Here is a 23,672-nt window from a genome sequence, read left to right on the forward strand (position 1 = left end):
TAATAAATAAATAAATATCTTTTAGAAGTTTCTGTGATTATTCAATTTGTATTCATTGAGCATCTGTCACCATGAGGAAGCATTATGAAATATTTTCCATGAAAGGATGGCCCAGCCCACCCACATATACATGTATATACATAAGCGCTCACACCTGCACATATATATACCTATTCACTTTAACGTTTACATATATATATATATATATATATATATATATATATACACATGTACATATTCATAAATGAAACCTTCATCCATTCCCCCCACTACCCTGCCACACATGAAGTGGCAAACCCCCTCCCCCTGCGTGCGTGCGAAGTAGCGCTACAAAAAGACAACAAAGGCCACATTTGTTCACACTCTCTAGCTGTCCTGCATAATGCACTGAAACCACAGCTCCCTTTCCACATCCAGGCCGCACAAAACTTTCCATGGTTTACCCCAGACGCTTCACATTCCCCACGTGTTGTAGAAGGTGACTACAGGGGACGGGAGCGGGGAGCTAGAAACCCTCCCCTCCTTGTATTTTAACTTTCTAAACAGGGAAACAGAAGAATTTAATGTACCCTACCATATATTTCAACCCGATTCGAATTTAGCATGAAAAATAGTCCTAATAATGAAGATTCCAAACAAACCTATTCTCACAAAAATACCAATAATTGCAAGTAATTGTTCAGGAAATTTTTTTGCCCAAACACCTTTTTGTTTTAAACTGAAATATGATGGTGAAACTCTTCTATATCTAATATAATCGAGGAAAATATCTCATAACCCTTCCCCAATCTGAGATACCAATAAATACGAACCAAATAACCAAAGAAACTTCTAAAGGAGTAACAGTTAATAACTTATTTATGGATCTTAATGTTACCTGACATATATATCAACCTCAGATTTAAATTCAGTATGATAAAAAGCCCTTATACTGAGTGAGGTTTTCAGTCACATATATTAACCTCAAAAAAGAAAGAAAAAAAAACTAGATAATACTTCACAGAATTTTTTAAGCACAAATCTTTTTGTTTAAAAGTGAAATATGATCAACTGCTTCTATAATCAAAATAATCACAGAAAACATCTCATAATGCTTCTCTAAGTCAACAGATACCTGAAATGTACAGGTGTGTGGATGTGTAAGTATATACATGTGTATGTAGGTGGGTTGGGCCATTCTTTTGTCTGTTTCCTTGCGCTACTTCGCTAATGTGGGAGATAGCGACAAAGTATAAAAAAAAAAAAAAGAATATAGAATTGCAGGTAATAATTTGGTGAATTTATTAGCCTAAAAACATTTTTGTTTTAAAACTGAAATATGACACAATGAAATCCTTCCACACTTGAAATAATAATGGAAAATATCTCATGACCCTTCCCTAAGCCAACAGATACCCAATAAATATGAACCGAATAAACATAAAAGCTTCTAAGAGAGTAACCATTAATTATTTATGTCCCCTAATGTATCTATCAACCCAAGATTCAAATTCAGCTATCACATGATAAATAGTGCTTACAAAGGTTTTCAAGCAAATACATTACCCTCAAAAAAATACTAAAAAATTACATGAAATATTTAAGCCCAAAAACTTTTTGTTTCAAAATTGTAATATGACAAGAAGAAACACTTGTATACCTGAAATAATCATAGAAAATATCTCATAACGATTGCTCACGTCGACAGATACCCAACAAATACAAACTGAATAATCATTAAACCTCCCACGAAATAATTACAATTAATTACTTATATACACGACTTAATCTTCCCCACCACATGTTTCAACCCAAGTCGAATTTGGCATGTAAAATAGTCCTTATACTGAAGTTTTCAAGCATATCTATTACCCCCATAAAAATACTAAAAATTGCAGGGAATTTTTTTCTAGCCCAAAAAAATCTTTTGATTTAAAAACGAAATACAACATAATGAAACATTTCTATACCCGAAATAATCACAGTAAATATTTCATAACACTTCTCCAAAGTGATATAACCAATTAATATGAACTGAATAATAACAGAATCTTCTAAAAGCTGACAAATACCCAATAAATACAAACCAAATAATAACAGAATCTTCCAAAAGGAGTAACCATTAATTACTTATTTACAGACCTCAATGTCCCCTACCATGTATTTCATTCCCAGATTTGAATTCAGCATGAAAAATAGTCCTTATATTGTGGTTTTCAAGCAAATCAATTCCCATCAGAAAAATACCAAAAATTGAAGGTTATAGTTCTGGGATTCTTTTAGCCCAAAAACATAATCAAACATAATGAAACATTTCCATACTTGAAGAAACCAAAGAAAAAATTTCATAAAGCTAACATGTTGACAGATACCTAATAAATACATGTAATCCTCCAAATAATAGTAACATTATCATTTATGGGTCTTAATGTACCCCAACACATATCTAAACTCCAGATCCATATTCAACATCAAAAATAGTACTTTTCAAGTAAATCTATTACCCTTACAAAAAAACAAAAATAGGAATTTTTAGCCCAAAAATGTCTTCATTTTAAAACTGAAATGACAATGAAATGCTTCTATTGTGAAATAATCATGGAAAATATCTCATAATCTTCCCTGACCCAACAGATACCCAATAAATATGAACTAAACAATCACAGAATCTACAACAGTAACAAATATCTACTTATCAACAGACTTTCATATCCCCCAACATATATTTCAACCCCAGAATCGAATTGAGCATGAAAAATAAACCTTATACTGAGGTTTTCAAGCAAATCTGTTACTCTCAGAAAAAATACCAAAAATTGCAAGGAAATTTACAAACGAAACACCCTTTTGTTTTAAAAGTGAAATAGGACATAATGAAATGCTTCTATACTTGAAATAATCATGGAAAATATCTCATAATGCTTCCCCAAGCCAACAGCTACCAATAAATACGAACTGAAAGTAACATCTCTAACATCAAATTCATATTACAACTTATCACTTCTCAGTGGGTAATTTGGTAAGGATCACTGAAAATACACATTATACTAAAAATAATAACAAAATACACATCATAATTCAAATACGAGAATCACTATGACAGACACACCACTGAGGTATTTATTCTAATTCTCTAATTCTATCTGAAATTTACAATCTAAATATAAATGCTGCTCTTTCTATTCCTACAAACAATATCTATACTTCTATCTATCCTTATAATTGTTAATTAAAGACCAGTGACAAATAATAGAACAAATACAACCTGATTTATACAGACAATGGCCGTGCATGTTTACCCCAAACTTGCAAGAGTGAAGGAATCTATGTTCAAGCAATTTGGCTCTAATTCCCAAAGTCATTATACTAACATAACAAGTACTTCTTTATACAAAAAGAGTAATAATCAAAATTTTTACAATACTTTTATGATAAACCTATAAAATAAGATAATGTTAATGACACAATACACTCTAAATTTATAAGATAAAACGTAAAGGCATATCATTAAGGGATACTGAAGAAAAAAATATTCAAGATTATATAAAAGGAAATACACTACATCCCCTTCCTCAAAAAAGGCATGAGTTATCCCTCAGGTTGACTCATGCTTAGTGGGCATGTGGGACAATGAATCTGCTACAATATTATCTTTTCCTCTTATATGACAGGTAACTATAGCATGATTTTGAAACATAAGTCTCAAATGGATTAACCACTAATCAACATTCTTCATACTGTACAAAAACACAAGAGAATTATGATCCTTAAAAACTAAAATGGACTTTCCTAACCCTCTTAAGTAAATATCAAAGTTCTGTAAACTCGAAATCAGAGGTAAAGTTTCCTTCTCAACAGTATCATAATTTGTCTGATAAGAAACTTTTTTTTAGAGAAATAACATAATAGATGATCAATGTTTTGCTTCTCCTGCAGTAACACTGCCAACAATGGCATCACTAGTATCCACATAATCTGAAGTACATTAAGGTGTAGCACTAATTAACATTTGTTCTATCTTAGCGAAAGCATCATTACAGTTCTCATCCCATACATATTTTACTTTCTTTGATAATAACCTTGCTAATGGTATACAAGTGGAAAATTTTTTCCAAAACCTTCTGTAATAACCAGTGATTCCAAGGAATCTTAATAATGCATTGTATTTGAAGGAATGGGATATGCCACTATACTTCCAACCTTTGCATCAACCAGCTGCACTTTTCCTTGTCCCACAATGTAAGAAATACACAACGTGAGCTTTCACAAACTCAGTTTCACTAAAGCTTACAGTAAAATTTCCCTTGTCTAACCTTTCAAAACACTTTTCAAATCAAGGAGACATGTTCATTCCACTCTCTAGAATACAACACAGTATCATCAACATATACAAAACAATTCTTAACACTTCACATACTAACCTTTAAAAGTGACTTCCACTGTTCGTGCTTAATGATAACACTTTATATTCGTATAATCCATCCAAGGTTACAACCGATGAGATGGCTTTCCCTTTTAATCAAGCCTACCTGCCAATATCATTTCAACAAGACAAACGTACTCACAAACCTTGCATCTCCCACTTGTTCAATGCAGTCATCAACTCTAGGAACAGTATTGGTTACAACAATGACCTTCCTATATCACTGTACAAAATCTATACGAACCATCAGATTCAGAAACTACTACACATGGTGATTTCCAGGGCTATTTCTTATTTCTTTGGATTCTTTTGGTAAGGATGTTGTTTAATTACAGAAACAATTTCTACCTCTGTACCTGAGAGCAACAGGAAACAATGATTTATACTCATTTAGGATTTCAACAATTTCACTTATTTGTACAGTGACAAAATGTTCAAGTTTACTTTCAAACTTACTCAGTATCTCATTACTCAAATATTACGATGCATGGCAGCATTCAGTGGAATGCATCACTAATAGAGGTAATTAGACATTTCTAGACTTTACAGGAAAATATTCTTGTTGCATGACAGCCTCATTTGGTCTGAATATCATCATACCAACTGCATAAAGCTCTAAGAATCTGAAAACATGCCAAGTGAATATTTTGTCAGCCATCCTAGGCATTAAAAAATGATGTCAGGATACCATTTCCATCCCTGCTATTCAATTACCATTTGCTAAAACTGAACAAAAGTGTTACTAATGTATTACACTCTTAACTATTCATTTTTTTTTACCCCTACAATTTCCAACCATTTCAAAGCCCTGCCCACTTCATGAAAACTTTAAAACTGATCGGGTTTGAGGTCTAGAGGTGTGTCAATTAACACCTTACACTCTCTATCAACTCGACACATATGGTAAAGAGTTGCTGGAACCAATTTCATTTAGTTTTGATGTCTCAAAACAGTTGTCCATCTTCTTAAGAAAAAAAATGCACTCATAAAACATTACAATAGGTTGAAGAAGGAAGTATGGACTCTGCTGCTGAAAGAGTCCTTTTCCAATGTGTATCTTCACGGCTTCCTTACTTCTTAATCCCGCATCAAGTGGTATAAATAACCTGGAAGGTAAACAATAATTATCAACAATGTATATGGAAATGTTATTCTTACACAGGCATATATGGTGATATGGATAATATCTATTGTTGTCTCTGGCACCTGTTCCCTCTTCAAACTTCCTCAAGGGGGTGGCCACGGCAACAAAGTCTCCATAACTAGTGAACTCCAGTGCCACTTCTTAGCCTTAAGTGTCTCACCTTTAAAAGGCCACTGACAGTGTTTGCAGAAGCTCCTACCTAGTGTTCCTATTGGCTACTTTTACTTAATGGTCTTGCCTTATGTTCCTACCAACTATTTCTACTTATCTACCTAATGCAACTGCCTAAATGTTCCTATCTACTACTTCTATCTATTGCTTCTAACAATATGCCAAATGGCAGGGCTAGCACATAGTGCTTACCGTAGAAAACTAGAGTAATGGAGAATGAGTTGTGTGAGTTAAGTGTTATATATGAATATATGACAAGGAGACACCGTATGTTTGAGGGCAATGCCAGCAGTTCATGTGTGGATGAGGAAGAAAGAAAAGAGATATTTGGGTCAGAGGAGTGAAACTTGACAACCACAGAAGTGATGGCTCTCTAAGCAGCCGTCACTACCTCTCTCTCGGGACCCATGTGGGTAATACTAGTAAAATACTTCCCTGGTTAATGGCTGTCTATCACCTACTGCCTACACATATTACGGTTACAACTCCAGTCTTTCTATGGGTACTGATAATTGCCATCTGACCCTAGACAAACCCTAAATGGGTTTTTCTTATAACTCAATAGTACAAACTACACGACATTTTCCAAACTACTCAAATAATAATAAATAGCAGCTCATTTACTGGCTCAGTTCTCATCATTATAAAATATCCTCATATGACTAAAACTGACGAGGTCTCTGCCACTGGTTCCTTGGAGCAAGTGATTTTCATCTTTCTCGTTCAATATCTACCTTACTAGACGCTGATCTAATACCAAAAATAGATGAACCTTTCCCTACAAACATTAAAATCATTCTTACCTCCTTCGGGGATATAAATCTTCCCTAGAAATCACGGATATTACAAGATATAAGCACAGTCAGTGTCATGGCCAACCTCGCCATATTTGAACGTGGTGTTCGCAGAGTCCCACGTGTTCTTAAGTCAATCCTTTAAAAAAATTCATTTATCGTAAAATACAAGTGTCACTGTATTATTTAATATCAAAATATGCCACATATTATTAGGTGATAAACAAATTATACGTATCATTTAACTGAGTGAAGAGAAATTACTTTCGTACCCATGTAACTAATTCAAGTCTTTATTTCCTCCATTTTTATTCTTATCAAAACCTAAAAAAACGTTTGGAGAAAAGTGCAGAAGTTGGCCATCCCACTCCTTTGCCTTGCCTTAATTATTAAGGTGTTAAAGTTAATGACTTTTCTCATCGGTGTAATTACATATTTGTTCTGTATGGGTAATGAGTTTTACCTCTTAAATCTACGTATACTGTTTGTATCAACCAACTCATCGGTCAGTCTGTTCCATTCATCTACCACTCATAATGTAAAAGTATTTCTTTACACCCTAATCTACTACAAGATTCTTCGTATAATCTTGCTCTATCTCTACATCTCTCGTAGGACTGTTCATTGGCTACCTCGTCGGCCTCTTCTGGAAACTTTAAGGGTGTGGTTATGTCATCCCTCAGTCTACTCCCTTCCAAGGTGGACCTCCATATACTCGAAAGCAATTCTTATGATTGCCAACGGACAGTTAGTATCTTAACTATTCTTCTCGTATGGGACTTATAGCAGGTTAGGAAAAATGTCGACTCCCGAGTCCTCACTCACAGGGTCCTGAAGCTTATTTCCTGCTAAATAATTATTATACTGATGCCGTTTTTCACTTTATCTCAGACCAGTTTTGGAGTCCGTTTGGGTTCCCTTGTAAGCTAATGCAATCCTCACTTTTCACATGCTTCATGACCTTTACAAACATATGTAGGTAGGAATCCATACATTCAGGCATTAAGGGTGATGGTCCCAGAGCTGAACCTTGTGGCACTTTGTTGGTCACAACCGATTTAGAAAGATTCCTCCAACAGGCACCATTTGTTCCCTCCCACTGAGATGATCTTCCAAACATTGTGTAATTTCTCTATTATTCCTGATTGGCGACCTAGCTTCTTCACCAGCCTCTTATGTGATACAGTGTCAAATGATTCTGGCAGTCCAGGTCCAGACAGTCCACCCGGCCTATCCTTTTTGTTAAGGGCTGAGCTCATTCTCTCTTAAAACTCTAAGAGGTTAGTTACACATGACCTCCTTTCCTCAAAACTTTGCTGTCCCAAAGGAAATTTCTCCTGTGTTGAAAGTCATCCACTTGCTAGGAAGTTCTAAGAGATTTGGCACAAGGGAGACTTTACCCGTCTCCTCTACTAAGACAGAGGACTATACAGAGGTATTTGGTATGAAGGAAGTGCTATCAGCTCAATCAGACAATAAATCTACTGTCCCAGGAGATGACGAAATACATTATGAAATATTAAAACATCCTCCTGAAGCATCCATAAAATTCTTGTTATATTTCTTCAACTTGATTTGGATGCTTAGTGTACTCCCCAATACTCAAAAGACATCCTTTATTCTTGCCAACCTAAAGCCAGGTAAAGACCCTGTCAGTGCTACAGGTTGTAGTCCTACTGCACTGACTAGTTGTCTTTGTAAATTAAATGGAAAAATGATTAAAAATAGACTGGTTTGGTACCCTGGAAGAAAAAATTTCATCTCCCAATACGGTTTTACGATGTTCCACTCTACCTGGGGCATCTTGGTATGAATATAAAGTGACATTCAGAGAGGATTTACTAATCATGATCATACAACAGTGGTCTTTGATTCAAGAAAGTTTATGATATTACTTGCAGATACAATATCATAAGGCAATTCCACAAAACTGAGGTAGATTAAGGTTTCTGTAGCAGCTCTTAAGATGGAAAATCAGAGGTTAGGGTTGGTAATGGGCACTCAGAACTCCTGAAGGTAGATGTGCCACAGAGCTCATTGTTGCTATTAAGTTAGTGTTAAAAACACTATTCCAGGGATATTCAGTTAACTTTCTTTGTTGATTTGCCCGTCTTTGTACATCATCATCTAAAGTTCTTGTGAAGGGCATGCAAACTGATGTCGACAAGATTTCCGATTCAGCTGATAACTCTGGCTTAAATTTTTCTGAACAAAAAATTATAGCAAAACATTCCAAGACCAATTAATAGTTAAGATCAACCGGTGACATCCTTTCCTATCTTTTTGATATTTGGTCATCATACGAGAAAATAGAGAATTTTGTGTTATTGTCCGTGTCAATGGCTTTTGAAAGGATAAGGAATTGAATTCATCTCCCAGACTTTGTTTCCTCCTATCTTCCAACCTCTTTGACTGATCAATCTCCATCATTACTGATTGATCAATTTGAGCATCCCATCAACAGTACTGTTTCTTAGGGGTCTGTGTTGTCACCTACACTCTTCCTTCGTATCAAAAACTATCTTTTATCAACAGGTAAACAGGCTGATGACTCAACTCTGCATTACTTTTTTTTTTCATATCACCTTTTCCTCTCTCTTTAGATCTATATTTTCTATCATCACAACTTTCTCTATAAACTCAAGCTTCCACAGGATTTCCTGGTAGGCAAACACAAGTTTAAGGACCCAAAAACCCATTATCTGCCCCTCTATCCAATGCCCCCCCCCAAATTTTCACATCTGTAAATCCACTAGTAACATCTATTTTGGAAATGCCACATTACACAAGTAGCAAAGTCTTCTAAGAAACCGGGAGTTCTATTTAGATGCTCTTCCACCCATTGAGGCTCTAGCTCTACCTTCTTGGACAGAATCCAAAGCAAACTTACCAATTCCACATCTGACCTCAAAACTTGACCCACTTGCCTTATGTTGCAGTGTTTCTTCACTTTTCTTTACCTCCTGATTCCTTCCCCAGGAGTCCTTTTTGTCTTCTGTGGGGCTCCTGCAGTGCCCAGAAAGCTTGTCATATCCACGAGGTAGGATCTTTAATTATAAAGTTTAGTGATGTGAGGGTGTTCACGTGTCTTCACCATGGTAGTTGCAATGTGCACGTGAAGGGTCTCATGTTGAAAGAACTGAAAAGGGGTAGAGAAAAAACTTTCTTGAAAAACTCCACCGTAGACAAAAAGGCTTTTGAGGTGAGTGAATCTGGCTAGGTAGCCAGCTATGAAGTTAGCCAAACACATTTTGTCATTCTCGTGGAGGTTGGCATTATCTTTGTGTTATGTTCGGGAGTGTCAGGTGCTTTACTGAAGTCAATTGCCACTAATATTGTGGGAAGGAGGGGTTGTAGTTGGTAGAAGCCACCTACTATATGTTTTGTGGGGTCTGTGTGTACTGTGGTGGTGGAAAGTGGAACAACTGGGTCTAAAGCCATGTTGTGTATGTGAGTGGGGTATTTTGCTTGATTCTGTTGTGGGTCAGTTTTCCAGAGATTGGAAACTGAAGATGTGTGATATTGGGCAGAAAGAGGGGGAATTGGGTGGTTTAGAGGGTTTTGGGATTAATACTAAGCACACAGATTTTCAGATGATAGGGATTTTGTTGGGTGGCTAGGAATGTAACTGGGCCAAAGTGCAGGAGTGCTACTTGCTAACTCTAATAAATATTCCAAGTCTATATGAATATGGATGGGAAAAAATAGGAGCAACAGATATGGATAAAGTTTATGAGGTAATAGGGATCATGTAGGCCACTGTAAGATACTGTACAATATTTTTTGAAGTTCATATTAGCATACATAGAAGAGCTTTTCATCTTAATATTGCAAACAAAAAAGCTTTGAGAGAGGGGTCTTAAAGTATTAGTATCCTTATGTTGCTCAACATATGCTCTGTCTTTCAAACTGTAAAACCTATTTTCTGGTTTAGGAAACATGATAGTGAAGACATGATCATCTTTGAACAAATCTTATATCTCATGGCTTTATAAGTGGGGGGGGGGTCCCCTTTTAAGTCACCAACAGTAATACATCAATAGATCAATACACAAAAAAGTAGATTTGGGCATTATAAAAAAAAGCAGAAAAGACTTTAAAACTTTTTATTAAAAATTGAGACATTATCACTGTAGTTCTGATAATGTTTTGCACTCTAGGAGTATACTTATTCAGCCATCTTAATAAATATAATATTGAGACTTTCCAGATAAAATTTACATAAAATAATCATTATATACAGTCAACACATAATAAATAAATTTCAAGAGCTTCCACTATGACATTAGGGCAGACGTTTCTAAACCCCTAAGAGATGTGAAAATCATCAATGACTTGATTCCTACAGCATAGAAAGTTCAAACTTTTACCTGAACAGGCAGTCTTATACAGTATATAGATATATATATGTATAAAAAAATGACAGTAACCAATTTCTAGTTACAGCAAAAGAGTCAGGAAACCCTACTTTTTGTGAACACAATCTGTCCATCTAAAATGCGACCAGGTTGGAAAATTGATGCAATGTTTCTGAAGAGTATGCAGAATGCTCTTGGTATCTGTCTTTATGTTCACCCTCTGGCAGTATAAGTTGTCCTTTTCTTAAGGACCATAAAATTTGAAATCTGGTGTATGTATTATGAGAAACAGAACACCCACATTACACACACCGTGACCAGCGACACAATAACAGTTACCAATACTGCAGCATCTCTATAGAATTCAGAAATACATCCCAGGATCCTTTTGGGCCATATTCAAGACATTGACTTGCCTGAGACAGGTTTGAGGTTGGCTTCCTACTCCTTTACTTTGGAACAGATCCAAGCATTTACTCAGCTTGTTTATCATCCATTTTGAGTTGTTGAAGCAGACTGAAATCTCACATAAGCAACTATCTTTTGGCATTGTACAAACTGGAGAAAACATACTCAAACGTGACTCAGGTACATCAAACTCTACAATGTAGCTCTTTTTACATGTAGCAGAAGGTTATAGAAGCATGACAGGTTCAGCATTTATGAGTATTAAAATGAATTACCATAAAGTTGTATGGATTCAGTGAGTAATCTGAATGCTTACCTTTCACAAGAACTTTATTGCATTAAAGTACTTTTTAATCATAATCAGTTCTTGAAAAATATGTAATACAAAGTTGATTTACTCTGAATTATATCCATCTTTTGGTACCATTTCAGTTCTCATATTGAAGTTTTCACCATAATAGGAAGGCTGACCTTGCATGTCTCTGTAGATGAAATCATTCGTGACTGTCAACACTGGAGAAAATTAGACAAAATCCTTGATATGAAACACCCTATACTGTGATTTCTTTTTAAGAAAATAGTTAATTTTTGGTTCACCATATCTATCATGTAAATAGGCTATTACATAAAGGAATGACTCTTATTGAATGAAAATTTTTTTATATAGAAAAGGATCTCCAATCCAATATGTTTGTCACCCTTTAACAGTTGCCCACTTGTATGTGTTAATGAAAATAAAAATGCAGCTAAACCTGTCACAAATAATTGCAGAATTGAGCAAAGGAATCGGCAAGTATTAGTTCATGGGCCAAGACAGCTACTGAGCAGGCATGATAAAGTGAATCCATCCAAGAAAAAGGCCATACCTAAGAAATGTTTCGGGCTGTGTTCACAAACCATACTGATGTGAGATATAAGTATTCTCCCTAAGTTAAACCAGGGTTCATAATGCTGACTTATGCTTTACAAAATGTTTTAATATTAGAATTTATGGATTCCTAATAAGAAATTTTTTTTATGTTATCTGACAAATATGCCAGGAAGCACCGGGTAGAATCTATGACCAATTCCAATGACTCAATTATCCAGTGACTAACAGGAAGTTCTGAGTTATGCAGGAAGCTGATTTTGATATTTGTGTTTTTTCATGCATAATCCATGTTATTGACCATGAATAAACTATACATAAATGAGTATCAAAATATGTCTCCTGCATAATCAAAGTTAACTGGCTGCTGGATAATGAAGGCACTGGTATGTACGCACTTTGAGCAAGGTTAAATGGTGGGTCAATGAGGTATGTCCTACACTCAGGAATTCTTAAGTAGGTCTTATATTCTGAGGCATAATTCTTTAGGCTGCTTTTTTTGTGCTCCACCCTTTCCCAGAACTCATTATAAATAATGCATGAGACCTGCTTTTAACTATTTTGTCATTGGGTGGGAATGATTCATTGGTTTTGAAGAAAAACTTTCAAATATCATAACTTCCTTAGATAAAAGCTTTTACTTCTTACAAAAAATTTCCTCTGTGAGATTGTAAAATTTCATATCTATTTTAGTTATGATATCAAAATCTTTACCTCAAACAAGGTCATACATTACCTACATCAATGACAGCAGGGATAAGTTAGGGGACACCTAGTGTTAGGCCACAGTAAATCATAAGCTGTACAACACTAATGATGTATATTCATTGAAATTTACCTGCAATTCTTTGTACCTCAAGATTTCACTGAAATAATAAATAGTGGTGAAAACTGCTATACTGTAGATGCATTAAAAAATTACAGCACAAAAGAGATGCACATGGGATCTGAAAACTTCGTGATACAGATAGGGGTGCTCACAACACGGGTGAAGTTCCATTTCCATGACGGTGCCGAATGCACTGGACCCAGTTTTCACTGCATGATTCCATGACTGATTAGAGATTGGAGAAAGTACAATAAACACATTTTGATTATTGCACAAGACCATTAATGTGATTTGTACCAGAAGAACAGAAAGTGCCATTATATATTTAAGCAACAACATCAGAAACACATTTCAAAAGCAAATTTGGTTAGAGCTGAAGATGCTGCTCAGTGAGGTTTTGTAAGCTTTAATCTGCAAATACAGTATTTGTTTTTGCTTACAAATAGTCATATAAAAATTCGTAGATTTAAAAGAATATAATAAAAGATAATAGTAAATGAAGTAAAAGCTCTACTCCAACATAACTGAGTCAAGTTCTAAACACATCCCAGATCACTGGCATGTGTTTCTTTACTAGAAGTTTCTCCTACAAGCGTCAAGTAAATGCAGTACTACGACGATGCATAAAAAATACAACAGGAGAATAAAATAACTTTAACCTCTCAATCACTTCCGTGTAATCTATGCATTTTATGCTAAATTTACATCTTATAATTTAAGTTTTACATCTTTTAAGATAGGAAATTTAGTTTCTTCTGATGAAGAGGTTAAACTATGCTAAGTGTTACATGTCACCATGAAACACAAATAATAAAAATTAGCTTTACAATTTCTATATCTGGGTCATATCACAGCCAATCACACCTGCTGATGCCATTCTTTACTCCCCATGGGAGAACCCTCAGAAAGCTCTGTCACGTGCATCAGCTCTGCCCAATATCCAATATTCAGCAAGAACCTCAAACAACAAAAGCAGTTACAAGGGTCATGATAGTTAATTTTCTGAAGTTGTCAATTTGCTGACTTATTCTGCAGTACAAACTGACAGTATTTTACTTGAGGAGCAAAGTTGAAGACCAGCTACTTAGCTATTACCTAGCAAGTAACTTTTTAAACTGGGCCCCGTACAATACAAAAACAATCTGGTGAGGAAGTCTGAAGTCTGAGCACTTTCAAGATCGCAGTCCTCCAAACTGGAGAAGAAGAGGATTTAGTGCTAATGTGCACTGTAATAAACTTGCCTCTGCAGTGGAACAAGCACTCACACGTAAAATTTTGTTATATATATTCTATATCTTTTATTTCTAGCTAATAAACTTCATAAAAACTGGATCTTTCAATAGTACATCCAAGGCTCAGAATGACTTGTTACATCGAAAACTGTTCATGTTCCTATATCACCGCTACTGGGTCTACTGTCATACTCATGATTCCAAACACATTAAACAGACACTGGTTACACAATATGCGCAAGGATAAGATAGAATACTAAGAATAGTTGCCCTGTATATATGTAGCTCCTATTGTAACACACAAACATACACGTGAGCATCTTATGAGCATCATGTTAATACCAGGAAGGAAATACCTGGCCACATATGAACCTGAAAATTCTAATTCAATCATGCAATGCGCTGCTTTTCCTTGGTTCTTAACAGGACACAGGAAGTGCTGGAGTCTTCTCTCATTTTCTTTGACCAAGTAAGTTACAGCATGACTGACATATTAAGTAATTTGATACTTCTTGTCTTCACTTTTGGATATACAGTGTTTGATATCTATGGCAATAATGATGGAAATTAAATGTCTACTGACCATGTGTTTAAGAATTCCAATAGCTAATGGTCATATGCATGAAAGAAGACAATACCATCTATATAATCATCAACTATCAGTCTTCAGTTTCCAATGACATTCCTTTTAACATACAATAGGACTATTTGCTTGTATCACCATCACTGAAGTCTAATTGGTGATTATGTACCAGTTATAATAATCATTTATAACAATAAAAAATACACAGAATAAGTCACCTATTAAACAAGTGCAGAGAAACACCGAAGGTGCACATATCTTTTAAGAAATTTCATGAAGGCTAATGAGAATCTGGGTTTAGCTGCTGCTGAAGCTTGCAAAGACATATCACTGTCTAGAAAGGGAAGAGAGGATGGTTCAGAAAAGGAGAAGAATGAATACCAATCCTATAGTATAAGTAGTAGTAGCAATTTCTTGAAACAGAAGCAAATCAAACACACTTTCTTCTGTGAATGTTCTTAAAGCAATACTTAGATTATGAGGTATTATCATTTTTGAAAAAATAAAACTAAACTGAATATTCATTCACTGAAATCAGACCCATTTGTGACACTACCAAATGTGCCTGATTGATATTTCAGAGACAGGCCTCAGCTGAAATCTCCCAATGAGACTCACATAAATCACCTCAGTGAATTTGAGAATACTCAATATAAATCATGATGCCCAAAAACTGAGTATTTTGAAAATACATAACTACAACCTAATTACCTATTGGTTACATAACTTAGCAGGTGCTGTGAAAATTATGTTTCAACATGTAGCAATGGATCTCTCAAATAAGAGCCTAGGTAGTGGCAAAATCATCTTCAATTCTTTATCTGTAATTCAGCATCACTATTATGTCATTATACTCATATATAAAGAAGGTCCTTCAAAACAGATGCAGATGTAAGCCAAAGGCCCGGTCAGCAATGTTGATTGACGGCTTGTATTCATTTATGTTCTAAATCCATTATTCATTTACGCTCTAAATCCAATCATATAGAGAGGTCATCTTTACAACAAAAATCTAAATTTAGCAGAAAAATATTTGAACTTAACTGCAGAGGAAGGGAGAGAGAGAAAGAGTGCCTATCTACGAATATCTATGACGAGATTTTGCATATCAGCAGGGCTAGTGTGTAATAATTGCTTCATCTTACTTGACAGAGAGAGAGAGAGAGAGAGAGAGAGAGAGAGAGAGAGAGAGAGAGAGAGAGAGAGAGAGAGAGTAACATAGATACACAGACCACATAGACCCAAGACCCAATCATGGTGGACTGGCCTGAGAGAGAGAGAGAGAGAGAGAGAGAGAGAGAGAGAGAGAGAGAGAGAGAGAGAGAGAGAGAGAGAGAGAGAGAGAGATTTATCCTGAGTTGGGTAGGGGCCATCAGCAACTGCCCCAAAGGCTGACCATGAAATCTACTTCTGTTTCACTGGCTGCCTTGATACTCTCATATCATTATATATAACTGGAAATAATGGAGAGGTATTTTTTGCCAGCCTTCAGTGCCATTTCAAAACCTTGGATACGGCTCATTGCTGATTTGGGGCGGAGGAAGACAACAGCAACTCTCATTTGCTTTCCTCACATTTAAGGTCCAATTGAGAGGTCACTAAGTACACCTACATAATTTGGTGATTCTTGACGCTTGTCCAGATTTGCCTGGTGAATTACAGTGCTCATTCAGACTTACTCAACTAATAACAATACTTGGTTAAACTTACCCAAAAATCACAGTGGCCATTCAAACTAGCACGATCACAGTTTTTGATCAAGTTGCTTTGTCTGAATATTAGACCACAAGAATGCATTCCATCTTAAGTTACATTCACAAATTCAACTTATGTCCTGTTATCCAAATTACTGTCTTAATCTCTGTTTGGTTGCCTTGGCTGTTGCATTTATTACAACTTTACATTTAGGCAATATGAAAAATTTATTTAGAGCCATATTTTTCATAAAGGTGGCTACATTTCAGAAAAAAAACATCATAAGAAACATCCTTGGTAATCTGCAATCGAATCCTAACAATTAACAGCCTCTTACATCCCTGATCATGACCTCAGATCTACCACATATTAGAAGGGCTGACTGAGGGAATGGTTCACGATAACATTCAGCTTCCAACCACGAAATGATCAGACCATGTAAGCTGCACACACGACTTAAAAGTTTATTGTCCTGTTTTGAACAAGACAAAATCAGCTTTATCAAAGCATTGCATATGATTCATAATTGCAGGAAGTTTGTTGCGAGACATGCGAGAAATAATGAGACCTTCGGTTTGACCTTATGAAGAATTTGGGTTACCATATTCTTCCCCCGGCACCCACGTCATGAGGAAAGTCATCGGACGTGACTACGCGAGGGCAGTGTGACAACAGCAGTTAGCCTAATTGAGCACATTCTGTAGAACAATAACAAGGAGGGAACAAGACACCTCAATGATATAGGTTAATTCACCAATTTTGAAAATATATAACATATATATATCTTTTTCCATGAGGCTCATATTCCAATGGCGTCACTTGCACTGTGGGCCATATGAATGATCCTTGAAGTTGGTGAACTACTCTAATCACAAGATCTGCTACACACTGGTAAGTTTGCATGGCTTTAAACATAAAAATATTTGGACAAGATACTTTTGTTTCTATCAATGTCTGATACATTAACACACCATTATTCTCTTTAAGAGATCTAAATGTTATCCTACTATTATAATTTTAACCTATCACCAAAATTTTCCTAAGTTGTGCAAGTGAAATATTCTCTCAGAAATATCCATTAAGATGCCATGGAAGCCTACCACCTGTAGTTCATACTGTATATACAACAAATGCACGCAGCAAAAAATAGATATATGTATATATATTTATATATATATATAGTAGTCCAACAAAATACAAGCCAATGTAATAATAATACACATTATTATGCTTTAGTCTTGCCAATGCAAGCAATCCACAAAGTATTACTTGGAATCATCGTGCCTTTGTCATTACATCAGACAACACAAATTCATAACCATTTCTAGTTTGTTATATACTTTTCTGACTGATGGACTACTTTCCTAACCATTCACATGCAGGGTTTATCTATTCAGAATGTTGCATTCAACACAAGACACTGTACATTAACAACAAGCCTGTCACATGGTACTGTTCGCATCTGCCCAAGGCCTTGCCACTTTGTACACAATTCTGGCTCTGTGCTCCAGTCCCTCAAGAATGGTGCAGGACTCAATTATCACACAACTGTGCTGGTATTGTATACATAGAGGCTACCTTTCTCTCTGCTCATGTAAATCAATCTACAAGAATACAAGTCACCTATATGCACTCAATATTAGAATACATTTGAAAAGTCCATTATCAAAACCGATCTTAGAGTACTGGTCACCAGTAATGAAAGATTGGGCTTTTGCCACTTACATACTTAATCAATTCCTCTCAGTCAAACAAATCATGCTATACGTATAATGTGAAAATACTGCATGACTGGCTAATCTTAATTTAATTAAGTATCTAAAAGGCATAATCTCGATCTTTTGTTAACAGGAACAGTGATCAGGAGTGATAAGAGACTTTGAATGCAGTCTGTGACCCTCACATCATGCATTGGAATATGGGTATATGAAGTGGCTCTTACTGGTGTATCTGAAGTCTAGCATCTGTCAGACTCAAAATATTGATATCTTGGCATCATATACATTTATAAACTGCTGTGATACAGTTAGACCATAAATTACACTATCCCACAAATGTTGTGTGTGGCACTGCTGAACTACTGAACCTTTCCAGAGACAAAAACGTATTAAGGCTTTGGACCTAAGTATTTAGAAATTTTGTTAACACAAGGAAATATGTATGGAATGTCATTCTGAATGTCTATTCATATTTTTAGAAACTGTTAAAACATAGGTATTCTAAATAGGCACTCAGAATCATAGACCTCCAGTATAACCTTGTCCTGAAAAATAAAACTGTTGGAGTAAAAAAATCCCAATAAACTAACTGGGTCTGTCATTGAAAGTTGAAAGTTTGGCCACATAATGATTTTATGACTTTAAAATCATACGTGAAATTCATAAAATCTTGAAGGGTTTTGAAGTATATATTACAGCCAATTGTGTGGACTATTCCATTATGATATGATATCTCATACATATACTTGTTGAAAAATCTTAACATTATATGAGCCTTTTGACAAGACAACCATGGAATTCACTGGACTTCAGCAGAACTCACATAAATGAAACCACATTTATAAATATTTCATCAGACTGATCATCTTGTAAATGCTATACAGTATATAAAAAAATTACAAAATGTTTATAAAAAGGTCCCATAATAATAGAAGTGATGAAGCATTTAATAAAAAATTCACAGCTTTGCCTGAATTCTGATGAACTGCCCAGCAGCTGAGAATACCTCTCCTTTCCTTAAGCAAGCTAAATCCCAATTATGATTTCTTGAATTTCTACATTATGATATCATGAGGAAGTATTAGTATATAGCCTGAATCCATTTGTCATATACATGAAAGTGACTAAAAGCTAGTGTCATGATATGATATTGCCAAATACTTGCATCACCCAGACTGTAACTTGTTTTGTGTAATGGTACACTTCCCATGAAACTTGGAAGCATCTAGAGAATGCAGGTTAAGTATTTAAATCCAAGTTATATTCTTAAATTCCTACGAATAACATGAAAGGGATGAAGAAGAAAATTACCCATTATGGTTTCATTATTAAGTTACCAAACTAGCTTAAAGCGTTCTATTGTATGCAAGTCCAGTAATGGCATGGAAACTTTATTTTCATGGTAGAGAGGCAAAAGCACTAGCCCAGTCTCTCAGTTGTGACAATACAATCATTCTACTACTGCATTAATACTTTTTATACTGTATTCTAAACTTATAACTGGACAATGTGGCTTTTAGTGATTTTCACTTGTACGACAACCAATGTTGTACTAAGCTACTGCTCATTTCACATGGCCCCGATTACCTGAGTTTTACTGTAAAGAAATTCCAAACAAGTAATTTGCATAGAGTTATTAGAATGAAGGAAGTTCATTTACAGGAATTTATATCATACCCTCATATATACAGATCATGATGTGGCAAATTTTTCAACTTACAATGGTCCAGCCTTGTTAGCATTATATATCATAAAAGCATGTACGTGTTATTAACTTATTAATATGTATGTGGGGCTGAGCTGAAATTTTACTATTCTAAATATCCCAGCAGTGGTAAGCTCAGCATGTTTACTGTACTGACTGGAAAATAGCTACATGGATAACAAGAAATCATCAGAATATTAACATTTTTTGTATTCATGATACCTGTTGAGTGAGGTAGAAGACAAGTAGGTAGTTGGGGGTAAACTCAAATCTTTCAAGCATATGAAAACCTGTACACAATGTTGTAATACACTTCAGTTGTTGAGTTTATGGCCGGAGTTGGAAGGTTATTGTACAAATCATTGTCACTTGAGAACCTTTATATGCAAATTCCTACTTCTATGTTTTATAGCAATATTAAGCATCTTATCCAGTTTGCCTTAACAACAAAAATAAGAATTTTGCACATGAAACTTCTAGAGCGAGGATTTGGGCAGTATGCGAGATGAGGTCACTCTATGATAAATGTCACATTGGCTCTAAGCTACAGCAATAATATTATCTAGTAATGATCTCTACAGCTGGAACCTATAGCAGGAACTCACTTGGAGTACATATATATATATGATGGTCACATAAGAATGTCTCTAAATGCCCAAGAGTTAAGGAGCAGCTCCTAGTGAGTTGCCTTGTTCAGGCTCATGGTAGTTTGACAAGCTGTTGTCTGATTCCTGAAGTGACGAATGGGATGGTGCAGGAGAAGTTATGATAGAAGAGATCGGAGAGGTTAGGCTTGAAGTTAGACTTACACCAACTCCACTACTGCCAGTGCTACTGTTGCTGATACTCTGATTTTCCTCCTTGTACGGTAGAGGAGAAAAAAGTGTTTGGTAAGCACTGTTATACTGGTCACTTAGAGGGGCTGGACTATATGGTGGCTGGGGATACAAAGGAGGGTTGAGATATCCACCTTCATCTAAAGGAGATTGACGGTGATCTGGATAAGGAGTTTCTGGTAGTTGTTGGTCCAATATGTAGCTCTCCTGGTTAGGGATATATGGTGCTGGAGAGGGAGCCAAGTTCATTGCATGAGGTGATGGGCTAGATATTTCAATGGGGCTCTGAGACAAATCCAGAGACTGAGGAGAATTCATAAATGAACCAGGAGGTTTCATATCTTGGTACTGGTTAAGTACGCTGTTGGATAAGTTAATAATTTGAGTTACAGAAGAATTTGGACTATGGCTCATGCTATGAGATATGTCTAACATTGTGTGAACAGATTGGCTTAAGTTTGGAGACTGCAGCATCACTGGAGATGAAGAAGGCTGTAGCATACTGTGTGGTGATTCCATCATACTTTGTGGGGACAACATACTCTGGGGTGATTGTAACATGCTATGTGGTGATGGCAGCATGGAATGAGGGGATTGTACCATACTGTGAGGGGACTGCACCATGCTTTGTGGTGAGTGGCAGGGCAGTGGAGGGGAGTGAATCAAGGAGCTGCTTTCATGAGTGATCTGTGCATGAGAATTTTCAGACTCCATGCTCTGCAGCATTTGTTTCATTTGTTCCAAACCACTGCCTTGTAGCATTTGCTTCATCTGCTCAATGTCCATCCCATTCAGCATCTGTCTGATCTGCTCACCAGTTAGAGCCTCAACCTTACTTTTTACATCCATAGCATCAGCATTATTATTATCATTCATCTGCTGTCCCTGTTGATGATTTGCACTATTTGTTGTTCCTGGTTTTTGCCTGATCGCCATGCTTTCAAAAAGTTCGGAATGGCGTCGCAAACCTTGAAGAGAATGCATCAGCCCATCATAGAGAGACTTGCCAGATGCCTCACCAAATTTCCAGTAAATGTAATGCTGCAAAATACTCTGGTAAATATCTCTGTTTGTATCTTGTCCCTCATAGCCTAAGACAATGATAAGAACAAGGAGGTATGCCATCCTAGAATCCACACTGAACTGACGAAGTGAACCAAGAATATCTTTGAACTTACTGAATACCTCTGGTGATTGTGATTTCTGGATCATGCTCATGTTTGTGATCACTGGTTGTGAAGGAGCAAGCACATTATGGTAGTTGCCCGTTTCCTCGTTCACAAAGCTTGAAGCAAATACGAGAGCAATAACCGTAATGTTCTTTTTGATCGCCAAACCCTGAGTTTGGGAAGAAAGACAATTAAACTCAGGAAACTGGCGGAGAAATCGAGTAAGTCTCTCTGCAAAACGCTTGTATGTGGCCATAACATCCATTGGTTTATTTGTACAGTATGGTAGCTGTTGATCAACTAATTTAATGTTGCTGATCACACGTGTTAATATTTCAACTTCATTTGCATCCAAGTACTGTGATGCAGGATTAAATACCCGATCGACAGGCATAACTTCCTCATCACTTTCCCTTTTTATTCCCCGACACAGATTTCTGACAGGACTTTCTTGTTTGGTTGTGATGTGCTGGCGCTGAATAATTTCAGTGTTATGATGTGCTGCAGGTGGAGGAATTGGTCCATACTGTATTGGTGTGAGAGGTCCTGATATAGGGGTGGAAGGAGAACTGTTTGGTGATGAGCCAGTAGATCCTAGGTCTACTGGTTGGGCTGGCGAGTGGTATGTCAGTGATGAACTATTATTATTTTGGTACCGTGATGACACATTTTTGGAGGAGGAATTATTAGGATAGGTTGAGCTCTCTTTTGAACATTCATTGGGAGAATAAGAGCCAGAGGAAGATCCTCGTCCACCACCACCACTTTCACCTCTACCACCACCACTGCCACTGCCTCCCACATTACCAGTTCCCCCTTGTTGATACATCATCCTCTTGGTGAGTCGAGTCTTCATTAGCTGCAGCCGTTCATCCTCGCTCATCACCCATGACTTTGTCATTCCAATGCTCTCACATTTGGCAAACCTGTTCAAAATTAAAGGAAAAATTAGATCCTACAGAAGGATATCACTGTTCTTACATAGCAGCTGATTATTTGAATGACACTTAACCCATATCAAAACAGAGAGGAGCATCCACACTGATAATGATAAAGACAACTACATATGTTTTCCTTACACCCTATAGAGACGGCTAAAATGTGAGAAGATAATGTTTTACGGAGTAGTCAGGGGATGTAGCAAAAATGGATAATTTCATGTGTAATTGTGATACCCACCCACCTTCAGCTGATGTGTGAACAGGCAAATATACAGGAACAGACAAATTAATGCAAAAATGGATACAGTATCTTATGTCCCCATGCTTGTTTACTGGTTTTGTGGACAGAAATTTAAGGGGAGTTTTATATGAAATTAAGGTATACGAGTAAAATTAGAAACAATAAAACACATGAAAACTGGAGACGCTGTGGTGAAATATCTGGGGAACTATCTGAAAAAAGAATGCTAAAAAAAAAGGTAGGTGAAAATAAAGAGATACCATGGTTAACAATGTTTGGTTTGGAGAAGTTTTGCTATGATACTCCCTCCTGTCAGATATTTCTTCTACTTTCGCCTTCTTTTGAAAACCCAAATGACCTATAATGTCTCGTAAAAGTCCTGCAAGTGACAGTGCAGAACAACCACGGAAATGCATCAAGTTGGATATAAATATGCAGGTTATATGGTTTTTTGAGGATGGTTTTTCTTATACTGCTCCAACCAAAATATCTAAAAAGTAGTATAAGTTCCTCTAAATTATAGGTGTGGAAAGGCAGTGAGCTGACAAGGGAAGGCCCTGGCAGGCAGCATGGATGCT

At 36.2% G+C, this 23,672-nt stretch overlaps 1 protein-coding gene and 1 long non-coding RNA gene across 9 annotated transcripts in view; both read right to left on the reverse strand.

Moving 5' to 3' along the window:
* Nucleotides 1–3,024: 3,024 nt before the first annotated feature.
* Nucleotides 3,025–6,642, reverse strand: LOC139765262 (uncharacterized). The gene is made up of 2 exons (XR_011716627.1): nt 6,521–6,642; nt 3,025–5,508 (listed from the first exon to the last, which is right to left on the reverse strand). It is a non-coding gene; the product is annotated as an uncharacterized lncRNA (long non-coding RNA).
* A 3,959-nt stretch (nt 6,643–10,601) lies between these two features.
* Nucleotides 10,602–23,672, reverse strand: part of LOC139765265 (uncharacterized) — a 199,266-nt gene continuing 186,195 nt past the window's right edge. For all 8 annotated transcript variants that reach the window (XM_071692683.1, XM_071692674.1, XM_071692665.1 and 5 more), the window contains one exon: nt 10,602–22,838. In XM_071692683.1, coding sequence (XP_071548784.1) covers nt 20,570–22,838 — 2,269 coding nt within the window. In that variant the 3' untranslated portion in view covers nt 10,602–20,569. The remainder of the gene's footprint in view (nt 22,839–23,672) is intronic.

The sequence above is a fragment of the Panulirus ornatus genome, chromosome 4 (genome assembly GCF_036320965.1).
Source record: "Panulirus ornatus isolate Po-2019 chromosome 4, ASM3632096v1, whole genome shotgun sequence".
Taxonomy (NCBI): Eukaryota; Metazoa; Arthropoda; class Malacostraca; order Decapoda; family Palinuridae; genus Panulirus; species Panulirus ornatus.